At 45.2% G+C, this 16,135-nt stretch overlaps 2 protein-coding genes across 2 annotated transcripts; one reads left to right on the forward strand and one right to left on the reverse strand.

The window, feature by feature from the left end:
- Positions 1-7,178: 7,178 nt before the first annotated feature.
- On the forward strand, positions 7,179-11,841 carry LOC124687965 (serine/threonine-protein kinase rio2-like). Its single transcript, XM_047221689.1, has 13 exons — positions 7,179-7,265; positions 7,373-7,419; positions 7,949-8,019; positions 8,110-8,223; positions 8,519-8,694; positions 8,794-8,882; positions 8,972-9,089; positions 10,069-10,142; positions 10,212-10,259; positions 10,350-10,509; positions 11,010-11,150; positions 11,283-11,348; positions 11,422-11,841. The coding sequence occupies exons 1-13, from the start codon at positions 7,182-7,184 to the stop codon at positions 11,713-11,715; spliced, it is 1,482 nt and encodes a 493-aa protein (XP_047077645.1). The 5' UTR covers positions 7,179-7,181; the 3' UTR covers positions 11,716-11,841.
- Positions 11,842-12,218: 377 nt separating this feature from the next.
- LOC124690466 (MLO-like protein 1) lies at positions 12,219-15,516 on the reverse strand. The gene is made up of 14 exons (XM_047223852.1): positions 15,403-15,516; positions 15,258-15,315; positions 14,882-15,087; positions 14,136-14,252; positions 14,009-14,060; positions 13,796-13,887; positions 13,617-13,691; positions 13,450-13,538; positions 13,269-13,318; positions 13,164-13,204; positions 12,850-13,059; positions 12,685-12,752; positions 12,525-12,585; positions 12,219-12,416 (listed from the first exon to the last, which is right to left on the reverse strand). The coding sequence occupies exons 1-14, from the start codon at positions 15,514-15,516 to the stop codon at positions 12,219-12,221; spliced, it is 1,431 nt and encodes a 476-aa protein (XP_047079808.1).
- Between the last annotated feature and the right edge of the window lie 619 nt (positions 15,517-16,135).

The raw sequence follows: 16,135 nt of genomic DNA on the forward strand, positions 1-16,135 counted from the left end.
TTGGCTACAAGAGGTGGACGGTTAGTGAATGGGAAGGAACCTCGGCTGTTTCTTGCTTTTCATCACATCACCTCAATTAAGGATAATGACCAGATGCATCTACAAAGGAAAATAAATACACATAACTTGGTAATTACCTGACGGGTGAAAATCATGCATGTACACTACTTTTGCATTATGATGTTCATTCTATATATCTTGATCTTGATCCGCTTAACATCCTCATCAACTTGCCAAGTGCAAATGATCTACAAAGTTTGGAAATAAATCAGTAGAACTTAAGCATACTTGGTACATAAACAACGAGCGTATTATGGATCATAGCAACATCAGAGATTACAAACCTGCAGTATGAGTGAACATCAGACATTTTAAAAAAGAGCACCAATACCGTGCTTTTTTTTCACCAAATTTTGAGTCGTACTTTGTCTGTTTGCTGATGTAGTTACAAAAAATAACATGGTTTAAAGTGTAAATACATCTTGGTGATTGTATGAAGCAGAAAAAAGTCATGTCATCTCCACCTGCCAACTTATATCTCGACTAATTCCGATGTGGATCTTCTTCAGTTGCAGGGTCTCGTCTAACCACGCCTAGACATCGTTTTTTAAATTTGAAGAACTCTATTTTCTTACAATATAAAATTAAATGATAAGAAATCAGGTAAATATTCGTGTACAAATTAAACTACTTCAATTCCACGGAAGAAACAATGAAGAACCTATAAGCTAGGGAAGTTTAGAACAACAAATATGTTCTTTCCGAAATAATCAACTACTAACAACTCAATTGACTGGGGGCACTTTCTGTGTTACCACTTCAAAAGTTTAAACCAAAATAACAAAGGTAAAAATGACGTGGTGGTATAGTCCTATGTGGCTAGATTGATGAGAGAAATAAGAAAGAAAGAATTGAAAACTTGCCTAAAGATGCAACCTTCAGGCATGTGAATCTCATGTTCTATCTCTACACTATGCGATGATTCCTCAATTATGCAAATCTTCCTCAATAGCTGCCCGAAATATCAAAACGTGATTAGAGAATTGGTAGAGTGTAGTTTACAGAACCTGAAATGGTTGTTGACTGAGTAATGATAGGTTCACATTAAGGATATCTTCAACTTTCAGCTTCTTACCGCTCCTCAGGTTTATTAGTTAGTTCTGTGTAGTGTAATTATGACGATGCTATGGTAGGCTCTATGGTCTAAATCTAATTATTTTTATTGGCACTGACAAGATTACAAATATATAAATCAAATAGTCGTAACTCTGGAAGAGAGCTCACCTAATTACATGAATACCAAGCCTCGCCTGCAGAAGTAATCAACCACAACGTGGATACCATTGAAAGTTTAACTGCAATTCACATGTGTATGCCGTCATGAGACAAGGTTTGGTCTGTCTCCTAAATCACCAAAGGAAACCTAAAGGGTGAACGAAAACCTGATCAATAGGAAATGAACAAAACCTTGGTGGAGGAGTTAATGGCATCCGCGGTCACACAACTTGTCCCGTATGTGCACTTAAGTCACACATGTTGCAAAACGAACTAACCGGTCACACAACTTGTGAAACATGTGCACCCTAGGTCACAAAACGGTTTGATTTCCGGCTTTTGGCAAAAACCGGTCACGCGCTGACCACATGAGGTGCTTGGTTCAGTCAATTTTTTTCACGGAACCAGTCGCGCGCTATTTCGAAACATGTTTATTCGAAACACAATTATTCCATGCCGTTAAATGACTCTTTTTGCTGTCAAATATGACCAAACTGAATCGCGTTCAACAAAGAGAAAAAATTAGGGGGGTTTGTGTAAATTGTGACTACCCAATCTACCTCATGTGGTCAACGCGTGACCGGTTTTTGCCAAAAGCCGGACATCAAACCGTTTTGTGACCTTGGGTGCACACGTTTCACAAGTTGTGTGACCGGTTAGTTCGTTTTGCAACATGTGTGACTTAAGCGCACATGTGAAACAAGTTGTGTGACTGCGGGTGCCATTAACTCTTGGTGGAGACTGTCATCACGGAGCTTCAAGCCTTGGAGGTGCAGGGGACTGGCGGGGGCGCAGCGGCGGCGGCGTGCAGCAGGGATCCAGCAACGGGCATGGAGAGCTGCAGCGGCGGAGTGAAGGGATCCGGCGGCGGGCGTGCAGCGCTGCGGCAAGCAGGACGGCGAGGATGTCGGCGTCCTCGACTGCAGGGTTTTCCCGTTGGACAAGGCGGCAGCTTCATCCTAGCCGCTGGCCAACAGGGTAGACGTGTTGGACACATTTTGCAAGGCAGTGGCATGCGTGGATAGGACGGCGGCGTGCATGCACGGTCCTCTCGTCAGATCATGGCAGTTGGGAATAATACGTGATTGAATTCGTTTCGATCGGGATGGGTGGTTGCAAAGAAATTTTTGTGTGGGAGCCAGGGAGGTGGGGGGCAGGGAGGACATGATCGGGGAAATCGACATGAGGGCTGAGGCACTATAAGAGCTGAAGCCTGGAGCAGCAATGGATCGGCCAGTCATCGCATTGTTGCACTACGTGATGTGCTCCAGGAGCGTGGAGAGGACGCCAACTTCATGCGGCTCCTGGGCCTCCTGCGCCTTCCTGCGGCCACGCAGCTCACCTACGAGTCGGAAATCCTCGCCGCCATCCTCTCGCCGTTGTGTTGTCAGGGGACATTGCGCTCGCCACGATCATCCAGCGCCGGCTCAAGGCCGGCCCAGTGTTCCACTTCGCCCTACACCATGGTCGCGCACCAGGAAGGCGGCGAGCTAACCTAGCGCTTTTTTTTTGTATCGCATCGCAAGGGTTGGGGATAACAAAGCAAAGAAAAAGGTTTGATTTGGTAAGTAAAGAATTCATTTGGCAAGCTAAGAGAGAAATTAGCGGGGACTGGGGCAGGCAGACAAAGCGGGAAAGTAGCGCGGTAATTAGATTGGACGAACCAGAGACATAGATATTAGATTGTATGGTCCGGATGCTCTGAATCTCCTTCACCAAACGCGTTGTATGACCTACGACCAACTCTAATATAATAGTATAATAAAGACTATAGGTGTGTGTATGTTTGGTCGCATCGTTGGAACTAAGTTAAATGTGTGTTAGGAATGCTCGAGTCATATTCAACTTTCGAAGGTTGATACTAAATTACAAATGAGGCTAAAGCGAAGACTCGAGTGATACTAGACTTCTCGATGACAACACTAAACTACCACTCCCTCCGTTCATGTAAAAAGGGAGTTGACTTTTTTGGCTCTATTAGTAAGGAGAGTGTCAGCGATGCAATAAATCATGAGATTTGTTCTAAAATTTCTCTCCCGTGTGGTTGATTGTCTCGTCCTTTCTTTCCATTGGACACACACGCTCCCTCCCCCTCTCTCTCTTCCTCCCTAGGCCTTGTTTGGTACTAGAGTTTTAGTGGGGATTAGCAGGGATAATCCGCTCCAAATTTTAAATCCCCACTTATTCCCAATGCATGTTTGGTGCTAGAGTATGAGAGAGTTTAATCCCCACTTTTCCCCACTTTTCCCCAAATTTTTAGTGTAATTTTTTCAATCCCCAATACTCTACCCCTACCTAGTGGATTGGGGATGTGGTTTTGTGGGGATTGGGTGACAGCAGTGATTCACCCAATACTCTAGAGTATTATCCCCACTAATCCCCACTGAAACACTAGTACCAAACAAGGCCCTAGAGGGAGAATTGATTATGACCCCCCTTTGGTCGGGAAATACAAAGGAGCTCTCGGGTGCAACGCACCCCATACTTGGAATTTTTTTTTAAAAAAAATAAAAAAGTTTTTAAAAAATTAATTTTTTTTGGAAATCAAAGATGATCATGTATTGTACCTGGAACAAAATATTTTCCTAGGAAATTACTTTTATTGTATCCTGGGTAAAAAAACAAACTCGAAATGCCCCATGACCATGTACTATTCACTTTATTTTTGTCATAATTTTGTCTTTTTTGCCCTGGAGTCCATGGAAATCATTTCGTGTCCAAACATTTTTTTTACGAATACAAACTTGATCATATTTTATTTTCAGGAAGATTCAATTTTTTTTGACTTATTTAAATTATTATAATTTTTTTGGTCTATGGGGGTGCGTTGCACCCGAGAGCCATAAGTCCGTTTCGCCCTTTGGTCCCTCTTTGATTTTAAGCCCCTTTCTTCGTCTACCTTTCTTTAACCCCCTTTGTTCGGTCTAGCTGTTGCTAATTCTCCTTTTGACATTGTTAAATCCTGATTAAGCTGATGATCGAATATACTAGTCTAATTATATTCTGAAATGAGCGCTCTGCCCTCATGTATTTTCTTCAAGTCGCTCTTTTCGCTTCTCTGCTCGTCCCATCCGTCGCGAGACAGATAAGACAACATGAGACGACAGACGACCGGTAGATGCGGGGCTGACCAAAAGGCGGACGAGCGGGACCAGGAGGCGACGGGCAGACGTTTGGGTGAGAGATTGGTGGCGGCCGGCGAAGCTAAGGCCTGGCGGCGACCGGCGAAGCTGAGGCCTGGCGGACCGGCAGAGCTGAGAGCATGTCTAACAGGCCCCGTATAACCAGTCCACCCCGTAAAATTCCGGCGGGATACGGGACCGGAGCGATTTTGGGCGTCTAGCAGGCCCCGTATTCGGGCCGGCCCGTTTCGGCGGAATACGGGGCCCAGGAAATCGGCCCCGTCGCCCCGTACTTATAGTGGGCGCAGGTGCGAGTGAGGGGTTAACCCCTCACTCGCAACCCTAGCTCCGCCGTGCGCCGCCGCCTCCTCCGCCTGCTCCGGCGAGCAATTAGCCGCTCCCCCGCGCCGCATTCCACCCCCAAGCCTGCATGGACTCCCGCCGCCGCAGTAGCGCCTCGCCGGCGAGCGGATCGAAGCGATCCCGCTCGCCGGACACCGTAGAGGAAGCGTGGCGGCGGCAATGCAAAAGATCCGCCGCCGGCAGCCGTCGCGCGGCCTGCAAGTACGACGGCGCCGCGTACGTCCCGGAGAAGCTCATCGACTTCGCGCGGGGCGGCCGCTGGTACCACGAGGACCCGCCGCTCAAGCCGATGAGCGGGCGGAAGTTCTCGGCGTGGCTCGCCGAGTGGGAGCGCCAACGCCAGGTGAGCGAGGCATGGAGGGCGACCATCGGGAGCACCAGCGGCGGAGGTGCCCCGCTCGCCGGGGAGGATGAGGAGGAAGACGAGGACGCCGCCTTCGAGAAGGCGATCCAAGACTCCCTCAAGGACGCCGCCGAGAAGGAAGCGGCGGAGGAGGAAGAAAGGGCGGCGGCCATCGCCGCTGTGCAGGAGGCGGAGGCGCGGGAGGCGCAGGCGCAGGCGGCGACCATCGTCTACCTCTCCGACTAGAAGTCGCGATCCATGATCGCGCATTTTGTATGTAGGTACGTCGATTCCTATGTATGATCGACGAACTATGATGAATGAAAGTTTCCCGGGGTTTTAAATTTACAAATATACGGGGTCAAATACGGGTTCTGCTAGACGGAGCGGTGTCTGATCGACCTTTTTTTTTATACGGGGCAAAATTCTAGCATTATACGGGGCAGAAAAGTAAAGGGCCTGTTAAACATGCTCTGAGCTCTGCGTCGATTTGGAGCGGCCCAAGCTTGAGGACGCACTCAATCTGGAGCTGGTGTTCGGGTGGGGATGCCAGGCGGCGGCGATCTTGTGCTCTACCTGGACATTAGGCGGCGGGGGTCGCTCGAGTGGAGGCCGGAGCGGCAGAGCCGGATAGAGCCTGGTCGTGGCCTCCCGGTCGTCCGTGCTGCTACTGCGGGGTAGAAACTGAATGGCAGTTCAATATATTCTTGTGTCCATTTGTTAGTTATACATTGACAAATTTGTTAAACATGTCAAAGGGGGAAATTAGCAATGCCTACGTCGAACTGAGGGGGCTAAAGAAGAGGCAGACGAAGAAAGGGGCTTCAGATCAAAGACGCACGAACAATAGAGGGGGTTATAATTGATTTCACCCTCTCTCTCCCTCTCTCTCTTCGCATGTGGCATGCACAACCAATGGCTGTATCACAATAACTATGGCTCTTTTTTGCTTCTCTTGTCATGCACAACCAATGCCAGTGCTACAATAACAACTCATCTCTCGATGTTTATGTTCAAAGTAAACCACACCACCTGCCTTAATTTGTGGCAAAAGTTTCAAAGAAGATTTCGCCCTGTTAAATGAATGGAGGAGCATTACATCAACATCAACATGAGGCTTGAAGCTCTAGTGCCCTCCCATAACGAAAAAAAGGAAAAACAAGAAAAATAAATAAGAGGAAAACAAAACGGAAAAATAGGAAACTACTCAGAAAAAACTGAGCAAAAAGCAGGCAGAAAAATGACCAGCGATAAGTGGGTCTCGCCTAGAAGCAACGGATTTCGGCGCTGCGATCAGCGCCTTGTTGAGCGGCGCATAGGATTTTCCAGCCTAGGGCATACACTATTTCTCATATGTGGAAAGTCGCAGTGCACGCTCCCTAGCACTCGCTCTATGTTGGGCCGTGGCCTAGTAGAAGTTATTTTTTGCTTGTTCTTCTGGCCCTTTCAATTTATTTTTTCAATTTATATTATATTATATTTCTTTTTCTTTTTCTTTCTATTTTTTGTTTTCTCTTTTATTTTCTTATCTTTTTTAGATAATACATACTCCCGTTTTAGATTCTTTCTATTTTTCAACAGTGGCCTAGTGGAGTATTATATATTTTCAAAAGTGTTCATATTTTAAAAATGTTCAAAATCTAAAATGTTAACGTTTTTAAATTTGACCACTGTTGAAAAATATTCATGCAATTATAAAATATTCAGATTTTTAAAACGTTCAGACTTTTAAAATTTCGGACTTTTAAAAATCAATACCTGTTATTGGGCCGCATTCAATGCGGCCCGCATGCGTGCGCTATTCCCTCCCGCATTGAGATAGGGGCTCCCAGCCCAGCTCCACCTACACAGTCTTGGAAATCCAAACCCTATGCCCCGGCCCATGCTTCTCTCCTCCCTCTGCTTCCCCAACCCCAACGCTTCTCTCTCTCCCCTCCGCGCCGCCGCCCTGCTGCTCCCGTCCGGCGCCTCCCTGCCGCTCTATCGCCACTGCGCTGCTTCTCCCTTCCGCGGTCTTGCCATTACTCTCCGTTGCTGCCCTCAGTCTGCTATCCTGCCGCGGCTGCTAGGACGAGGCCATGAAGCTCGACGTGAACGCCCTACGCTACCTCTCCAAGGATGACTTCCGGGTCCTCACCGCCTGCGAGATGGGCATGCGCAACGTAAGTCCTAATACTCTTCTGCACCCCAGCCAGCCAGCCTTAACCCCCATATGGAAGAACTGTTGGCTTCCTCGGCTAACGTTCCGGTCTTGGTTTTGGATTTGCAGCACGAGATCGTGCCCGCGGAGCTCGTCGACCGCATCGCCGGATTGAAGTGAGTAGCGTGGCCCCCTTTTGGTCCGGAATCGTGATTTGCGCTTTGCTAAATTGGTTCCCGTTCTCGCTCTACATTTAGTTTGCTGAGTGTAGGGAGCTGATATGAATATACGATAGCTCCTGGGTTTTAATTTGAGCTCACTGGTGGTGTCGGACCTGCATATTTCCTTATGGATAAGTTCTGTGCCTATGCAAATTGTGATGGCCAATCAGTAACATTCTTGTAGTTTATTCAAATGCTTGCTGTTTTGACATAGGCTATTTATATTAGCAACATATCCATGACAATTGGTTAAAACAAAACTGGAACTTACTCTCTAGAAGTTTGATTTCAGCAACGTAATAAAGTGCAATTTCTATGGTGATGAAAAAATTGAGCTCTTAGATCAAGTCTTCAAACAACTTAGGTTCTCTGTGTGACGAGCCTCAGTATTCTTGTCCACCTTGGTTTCACATGAAATGTGTCGCGTGGTTTGATATATCTGTCTATTATGTCGCTGAATGCTTCCAATTCTTCGTGGATTTAGGCATGGAGGAACATATAAGGTGCTGCGGAATTTACTGAAGAACAAACTGGTTCACCATGATTGCAAAAAGTGTGAGTCGTCAATCTTGTATCTTTCTTCTTTCTAACGTTAGATGGATATTTGGATTGTCATTGTTGATTTCTTGACTTCTTTGGCTGCAGATGATGGGTACCGTCTTACCTATCTTGGTTATGACTTTCTCGCAATCAAAACATTGGTGAATCGCGGAGTCTTTTCTTCCGTTGGCCGTCAGATCGGCGTTGGAAAGGAGTCAGGTACATATTGCTTGACTCATCTTTCTTGGGCTCAGTTTACTGTTGTTGTATTGTTCTTATATTATATGCAGTAGCTTATATTTAATGGCACATGAGAAGGAAATGCTAGCGGTTGTCCTTAGATAGCACATGGTGTGCATCGCTATACCACATCGATTCAATCTTGATCAAGAAAATAAGCATTTTAAAAGCTCAACCGAACTAGGTTAGGAATCCACAGCAACGCCATATGAAGCCTTAGAGCTGTAGCAAGCAAATGTCGAATACTCTTTGTTTAATGCTCCATTTTTTGTAGATATATTTGAGGTTGCCACGGAGGATGGAACAGTGTTGGCCATGAAGCTTCATAGGTTGGGTAGGACATCTTTTAGGGCTGTCAAATCGAAGCGTGATTATTTGGCGCACCGGAGGAGCTTTAACTGGCTCTATCTATCACGCCTTGCGGCCCTAAAGGAATTTGCTTTCATGAAGGTTTTTGCATGGCTGCACTTTTTATTCATTTAGGCTTACTAACTTCCTTTCTGCTCATTTGTTTAATGAGCTTCTGTTGTTTTCCCATTCCATTTTCAGGCTTTAGGAGACCATGGATTTCCTGTTCCCACGGCCGTGGACTGCAACAGGCATTGCGTGATTATGTCCCTGGTGCCGGGGTATCCACTGTAAGTTAACATCCTTGGTAAATGAATTATTTATTTTAATCAAGAGACTATTATGAAGAAACTGATATGTGCTGTATCCTGTTATGCAGTGTTCAGATAAGCAAATTGCAAAATCCAGATGATGTCTTTGACAGAATTCTCGGGCTTGTAATTCGTTTGGCGGAGCATGGACTGATACATTGTGATTTTAATGAATTCAACATCATGGTATAGCAACTTTTACCATCTCTTACTATTTCACGTAGATAAATCCGCTCGCATGTGTTAGTTAATCTTGTCAAAAGATCTGTTTTGTGTACTAGGAGAGTATGAGCATGCATGTGTGCACGTCGCATGTTCAGTAGTTTGGTTAGTTAGTAGGTGCATTAGGCGTAACGCAAGTACATGTGCATGTGGAGGCCTGTGAAAAGCAGCCGGATCACGCATGGAGAGCCTGCATGCATGGTTAGTTAGTGAGCTAGCTAAAAGCTTGGTCAAGTTAGTGGCCGGGTAACATGGATCATGGAGAGATTCTAGCGCATGGAGTTAGTGGAGTACTGGTCTAAGGTTAGTGGCGCGCGTTGCATGACAGAAGTGTCCACCTCTACTGTTTATATGTGTCACACATCGAGTAATGAGAAATAGTAGCCGGTGAGGCCACAAACACAATGTAGCCACGGTGGAAACCAAGGAAGTGTCCAGGCAAAGCCTTTGTGTTCTTCTTCCTTGGCTAGTGTGCGTGTGTGTGTGCTGTGAGTTCTTGTGTGAGAAATACAAGCGAGATTGAGAGTTCAGAGGTAGAAGAACATGGGGCTGCTAGATGCAGCCCCAACAGCATGTGCTCGTTTTCCTCTTGTATTTGTATTGCATTCGCAATTTTTGAGATTCTGTTGTTTATGGTACCCATTGTGTTTTGTCAGTCCTGACTCTTTAGTATGCTGTGATATCAGTGATTTTGAAGGGAAATATAATGACTTGGATTGTAACCTTTGGCAATACTTCTGCTTGCCATTGTACTAAAACATATGACCATGATGCAGTTACTATAAGAAAACACATGCCTGCTAACAGTCATTTGGAGAATAGACAATAGAGTGCTGTTTTCACTGTTTAATTCTTCAACAAGAATAATTGAATCTTTTATTGTGTGATATGTCAGTATTTATCTTACCTTATATTTATTCTCATTTTTATTGATGTTCTACAGATTGATGATGATGAAACAGTTACGATGATTGACTTCCCACAGATGGTATCTGTTTCACATCGGAATGCCCAGATGTATGTAGCATATTCTGATAGCTAAATAAAGACAGATTTATTCAATATTCATGAGGTTTGTTTATGCAGGTATTTTGATCGAGATATTGGGTGCATCTACAAGTTCTTTAACAAAAGGTTCATTACCTTATGGAGTGAAATCTCAAATTTTCAAAATAAACCATTACAACTCATTTGTTATTAAGCTTTATCTTCCTTTTTTATTAGGTTTAATCTTACAGAGAAAGGTGGACATGATGGGTCAGAAACTGATGATGATGACAGTGGCAGGCCGTCCTTTCTATCCATTCAAAAGTCTTCTGGTGCCTTGGACAAAGAACTAGCTGCCAGTGGCTTCACCAAAAAAGAACAGGTTGAGATAGAAAAGGTGGGTGAGATGTTGATACACAATGCATGCTGAATCACTCATTTTGAAGATCTATAGTGTTTTGCTATTTAAGCAGAAGTATGCCATTTGTTGGGTAGTAAAACCACTAACCAGTAAGCTGGGATCTTGTTGGTCTCCTTGTGGGTCTGCCATTTCTACTTCTCTTCATATTTTATGAACTTTGGTTACTAGTGCTATCTTTGTTTCCTCTAAACATGAGAAATACCTAACATTACAACTGGTTAGAAGTTAGAACTGCTATTGTGTGGGTGCACGTGAGACTCTGTCCTGTTAATGTTAATATGTGACATAACCCATTTGGGGATCTTGTGACGATGCGCCTTTTGAGGGCGATAAATTTAGACCACAATACTATGTTAAAATCACTGATAACCACAAAATGTTCCTTCTCATGTCATCTGTATCAGTTTGACATTAAATATCAGATATTTAGACTGGTGAGTGATGAAATTATCTTTTTTTTTCACACCTGATTACAGTTCATTGATGAGAATGCTGAAGAAAACGATTCCAACTCAGATGATGATGATGATGATGATGTTGATTCAACATCAGAACGAGAAAGTGAAGGTGGCGATGATGTGTCTGTTAAAATCAATTCCTTAAAAATAGCAGACCAGGTATTGATCCGTGTACTGTACATTTTCCGAGTTAAATGTGTCTCTATGCTTTGCCCACTGCCTAAGCTATCTAGCAGTATCAGTTTTCTCAAGTTATCAGTTTTCAAATATATTTTGGGGGATATTTTTCAGGATTGTGCCAGTGTTCCTGATCTTGTCGAGATGCACTCAAATGCACCTGTAACTCTTTCTGATGAGGTTAGTAATATATTCATCTGAATGACCAGGCAGACCTCTCCCTAAGTATTGCTTACATCGATTTACCTTGCAGCATGCAACAAGCACAAGTCCCAGCGGTGAGAACAAATCGGCAAATCCAACCACCGATAGCACTGGAGATGCTAAGGGATCGGCTGAATCAGGAGGTGATGATGAGGAGTCATCAGCAGAGGATACTGAGGATGAAGATGATGCCTTGCTGACAAAGCAGTTGAACAAGCAAAGGAAAAGGGCAATGGCAACCGCACTGGGGCGGAGAAGGCCGCTCACCTCAAGGAATACTTACAAGGACAAGGGGAAGGGCACCATGAATTCCAAGATCCAAAAGCAAGCATGCCAGTGGTGAATGATATGTCTGGTTCAGTTTCTAGCAGGTCTTACAATGACAGACACATAATAACTGAGTTTGTTATAGTGGCATGATGCTTGTGTTTCTGTTCTCTGTTTTGGTTGTTGTACTGGTCCTCCTCCATGGTTACACTGCTGAGTAGTTGGAAAACAATGTAATACTACTCCGGTATCTGTATTATCAGTTCAGTACAGTAATATTTCTTACCTTTGCAATGAACACCCGACTAGAGCAATCTATAAGTCTGGAAGGTGTAGTATCCGATTCCTGGGGTACAAATACTCTCTTTCTATCTTGATCCGCTGATAGTGTCTGAACTAATCTGAACTAATACATGCATCATCGGAAGGGTTACTTGTCGTTGCTCCAGCCGGTGAACAATTGTGCCATCTGCAGAACTGCCCGATACTGTCCCAACGTTGCGATACGGTAACACCTCATCTTTGGTGCTATCCCACGCACGTACAATCGTTTCGCTGTAGATTGTAGGGACGTACGCTCTACCTTTGCGGAGCTCGAGAGCCCTGTATTGCAGCGGCGGCTCGCCGCAGCATTTCCAGACCAGAGGAAGGCCCGTGCGTGCCACCACCGGCGCCTTCCTTGATAGATTCTGTCCTCCTCTTGGCCTTCTGCGCCCACCCAACCAGCCCCTGCTGGATGTGCTCGTCGAAGATCTCCTTTTTGAAGAATGTTCCCATCTTTGCATACACAAAGGAAAACAAAAGGATCTCCATTAGCTTCTTCGTTTTCTTTTTTTTTCTTCAAAAAAGATGGTCAACAGACATTGTGGCAGTGAAGAAAATCACCTGGGTGACAATTGCATATAGAGGCAAGGTGCTGTAGCTGCAGAGGAGTTGAATAACGACCCTGCAAGCAAAGGCAAACAGTCTTGAGTCTGAACTAGAAACATGCTCTTTTGCTTCTAAGAAATGCGATGAGTAGATCAATGGAACCAGTGTGACCAACCCGATGACAAGCCTCGGCACGATTAAAGGGACGTGGTCCATGATGCAGGAGTTGAAGCCGTAGGTAGTCTTGCAGTTGCAAAGGAAAATCAAAAGGCAATGTAGTTACAACTTATGTTCTCTTATACAGTACTTTGCAGTGTTCAGTTATCACGTTAACACTCACCAGCATCCAGAAGAAGAGCGCGATCTCGAACGCGTTCTGGAAGAGGATGAAGTGGATCAGGTACAGAATCACCCTCGGCCGTGCGCACCAGAAGTGTTCGTCTGATGGATTGACGACCAAGTCGCCCTCGATTGCCGAGTGCTTCTCGGCGACCTCATGGGCCAGCTGAGCTATAACGTGCTCCAGCTTGGTGCCAACAGCCAGCAGAAGCTGCAAACAACGGGAGGAAGCGATGCAAGGTAAGCCGTTGGGCTCGATTACCTATACAAATTCAGAGTTTTACATGTATGCTGGGGGTACAGGGGGACACTTACAATAAGGGGAATGAAGGAGATCCAAAAGTAGGTGTGCAAACCTGCAGATTAGATGCTGAATTAATACTTATACACAGTGAAAAATGTTATGTGATTGAACCTTACCATTAACATTCAGCAACATGAATATCACAACAAATATCCACAAGTACCACCTAGTTGCAAACAAACATAAATGATTATTCTTATCATTCATGTAGTACTAGTAAATTAACAAAAAAAATATGCAACTAACAAACTGATCTGTAAATTACCAAAGGAACTGTAAATACTGAGTTTGGATTACCTTATGCCAACCACCTTCTTGAAATCAGCCTCTAAAGCACGTACCATGTATCGGTGAAAATGAAATTTTGGGTTTCCTCGGCAATGTGTCTGGATAGAAAAGGGTGTCCTGGTACATGTTATAAACGAAGAGAGAATACTGTTGGAATATTGTTGAGGAATCCTTACCATGATGAAACCAAGTCGCATTGTTGTGTAGTCCGATTTAGTAACAGAGGCATAAAACTGCTTAGCAAATGAATGCTGAACGAAAAATACAATTAGTAGGCTAAAAAATTACATAAATTCGTAGATAAGGTACCTTATTTTGACTGAAAACTATATGACAGTACTAGATGCATTCTTACCATCCAGCTTAATATCATTGATTCCTTGCCGACCCCATTAAAATTTTCCCTGATAAATTCAAATTGTTGAACATGGGTTAACTTCTTAGATCCTGCAGGTCCATAGGATCTCATGAGAAGTATGTAACCTACTATTAATTAAATTATTTTCTAAATAATGATATTTATTAGAGCAGTAGTAAGATCATTGCACCAAAACCGAGATTCATGTACCGTTTCCTGCATTTTTCTCAATTTCATCCTCCCATCGTTTCCATTGACGAATCTGAGTAATAGAGCAGTATCCAGATGAATTCGAAAGCAGGACCAATCATTGCTACTGATGTTAAGGACGCTTTACCTTTTCCCCTCCTAAAAACATAGTTACAGCACTGAGAATCACATGGGTGATAGCCAGAACAAAAATGAAAATATGCAACTGATGTAGCGCATCAGGCGACAGCAAAGGAACTTTTCCCTGTCAGCAGAATAACTGGAGTTAGCACAATGAAATTCCTAGGATCACTTTTATTTGTTGCCGAAGAAAAACTGGTTAAAGTAGTATATAACATCAAGATCGTCTGGCAATGTCAGGTTCATTAACTCTTAATGCACCCAAGGTCTTAGCAATTCAGTGAGCAAGGCAAGCACAAGTAGTACCAGAAGGGAACATGGAGAAGGCAATATCATAAGTCAGCACTTCACAAAGATATACTATTCGAGTTATATGATTTGCTTCTTTCAAGCAATGTCCATATTTTTTCAATGTATTTGAACGTTTTTTTCTTCCAAAACACAAGCTTTATAAAACATTTTAAGCAGCAATTCTATTTGTCAGCGGTACTTCTGTGCTAGTGTCGGGATGCTTACTTATACAGGCTAATTTCCTGAACTGCTAAAATGTTGCCTGCGGTCATGTACATTATGACAGTACAGCAATAAAACAGAGTGATAAATAAAGAACACCAATGTGCAGATATGCTATCCAAGTTATAAATCTGCAGCACACACTGTCCTAACCTGAATCACACTGGAACAGTATGTATTATTATGAAGTAAAAAAAAAAAAAAACACGAAGCACTGTTTTCAGCCCATGGTATATCCACCTTGTTTTGGCAATGCTCAGACCGCGGTCCTCTCTTGGAAAGCAGCCGCCGGACGCCAAGGGCGAGAACCTTAGCAGTGACAGTATGCGCGTCCATCTTCTTGCAGGGCAGCATGTAGTTGGTCCAGCTGGGAGGAATACACGTCCTCTGGATCACCCCTTGGGAAACCGTGAGCAGAAGGGAGATGAACCCCAGAAGCATCAGCTCTGCATCACGGCCAAAGACTGTCAGAATAGGAAGAACAGCCCATGTTTGTGCAGGTGACGACATCGTTTGTTCTTGTCGGATTGAGGACAAGTATGATGATGAACATTTAGCAGTAGGAATGTTAAAGTTCTCTGTTCTCTGAAGAAAAGGTGAATACTGGCACTCCTACCTTCTTTCACCTTGAGGAGAGCCTCGAACAGCGCCTTCTGGTTCTTCTTCTTCAGTGTCTGTATATGCGCATTGGTACAGAAGAGATCAGAACAACAACTCCCTGGAGAAACGAGGACGACGTAGGGGGATGAGGACGACGTGACCTTGCCGATGTAATGGAGGAACCTCTCGACGGCGAGGGAGATGACCACGATGAGGGAGCAGACCCCCGCGACGATCCACGTCGGCGTGAACTCCAGCGCATCCGCCTCCGGCATCGCATCCGTCTCACCCCCAGCGCCGCCCTCCATCCCGGTCACCCTCTACGCTCCCTGCGGCCTACGCCGCCGGCCGGCAAGCGATCGGCGCGCGCCTTCACCTCTCGGCCATGCAATCGCGAAATGCAGAAGAACACGTCGCAGGGTGGTGGCGTCGTCTCGTTCGTTGGTTCGCGCTCGGCAGTGTGGGTTTGGTCTTGAGGACATCGCAGCGCGTCGATCGATCGTACCCGTTGTCGTTGTCCCGATCAAGAAAAGGGGAAGAAAAGACGGCTCGAATCCAGCTATAGCGTCGGTCCGATGTAGCGCTGGTCGCATCGGTCGCCGCAGCGCACCACCACCGGTCAGCACCGCGCGCACAGGGTGGTGACTGGGGTGACCCCGCTGCGCGCGCGCCGCGCGGAGACTGCCCCGCGCCAGTGCCGCTGCTTGCCGACCGCTCGTAGAGCCTGGTACACCGCTACACCAGTACACCATGCGCGTGGTCGTCGTTCGTCGTCTCTTCTCGCCGCGGTGCCGTCCGATCTGATCGAGCGGCGAGAACCATTACTTTGCTAGCGCGCGCAGCTAGGCCCCATGATATAGCATCTCTAACAGATTTTTTAGGGCACCTGTTTTT

This window comes from Lolium rigidum, chromosome 2 (genome assembly GCF_022539505.1).
Source record: "Lolium rigidum isolate FL_2022 chromosome 2, APGP_CSIRO_Lrig_0.1, whole genome shotgun sequence".
Taxonomy (NCBI): Eukaryota; Viridiplantae; Streptophyta; class Magnoliopsida; order Poales; family Poaceae; genus Lolium; species Lolium rigidum.

Bases quoted from the DNA above. Each gene is read 5' to 3' on its own strand.
- LOC124690466 (XM_047223852.1), bottom strand. From the start codon at position 15,516: ATGCCGGAGGCGGATGCGCTGGAGTTCACGCCGACGTGGATCGTCGCG. The intron at 15,316-15,402 runs GTCACGTCGTCC...GCGCATATACAG, and splicing joins TCCTCCATTACATCGGCAAG to ACACTGAAGAAGAAGAACCA. The intron at 13,205-13,268 runs GTAAGGTTCAAT...TCTAATCTGCAG, and splicing joins CATGTTGCTGAATGTTAATG to GTTTGCACACCTACTTTTGG.
- LOC124687965 (XM_047221689.1), top strand. From the start codon at position 7,182: ATGAAGCTCGACGTGAACGCCCTACGCTACCTCTCCAAGGATGACTTC. The intron at 10,143-10,211 runs GTATGTAGCATA...TTGTTTATGCAG, and splicing joins TCACATCGGAATGCCCAGAT to GTATTTTGATCGAGATATTG. The intron at 11,151-11,282 runs GTATTGATCCGT...GATATTTTTCAG, and splicing joins CCTTAAAAATAGCAGACCAG to GATTGTGCCAGTGTTCCTGA.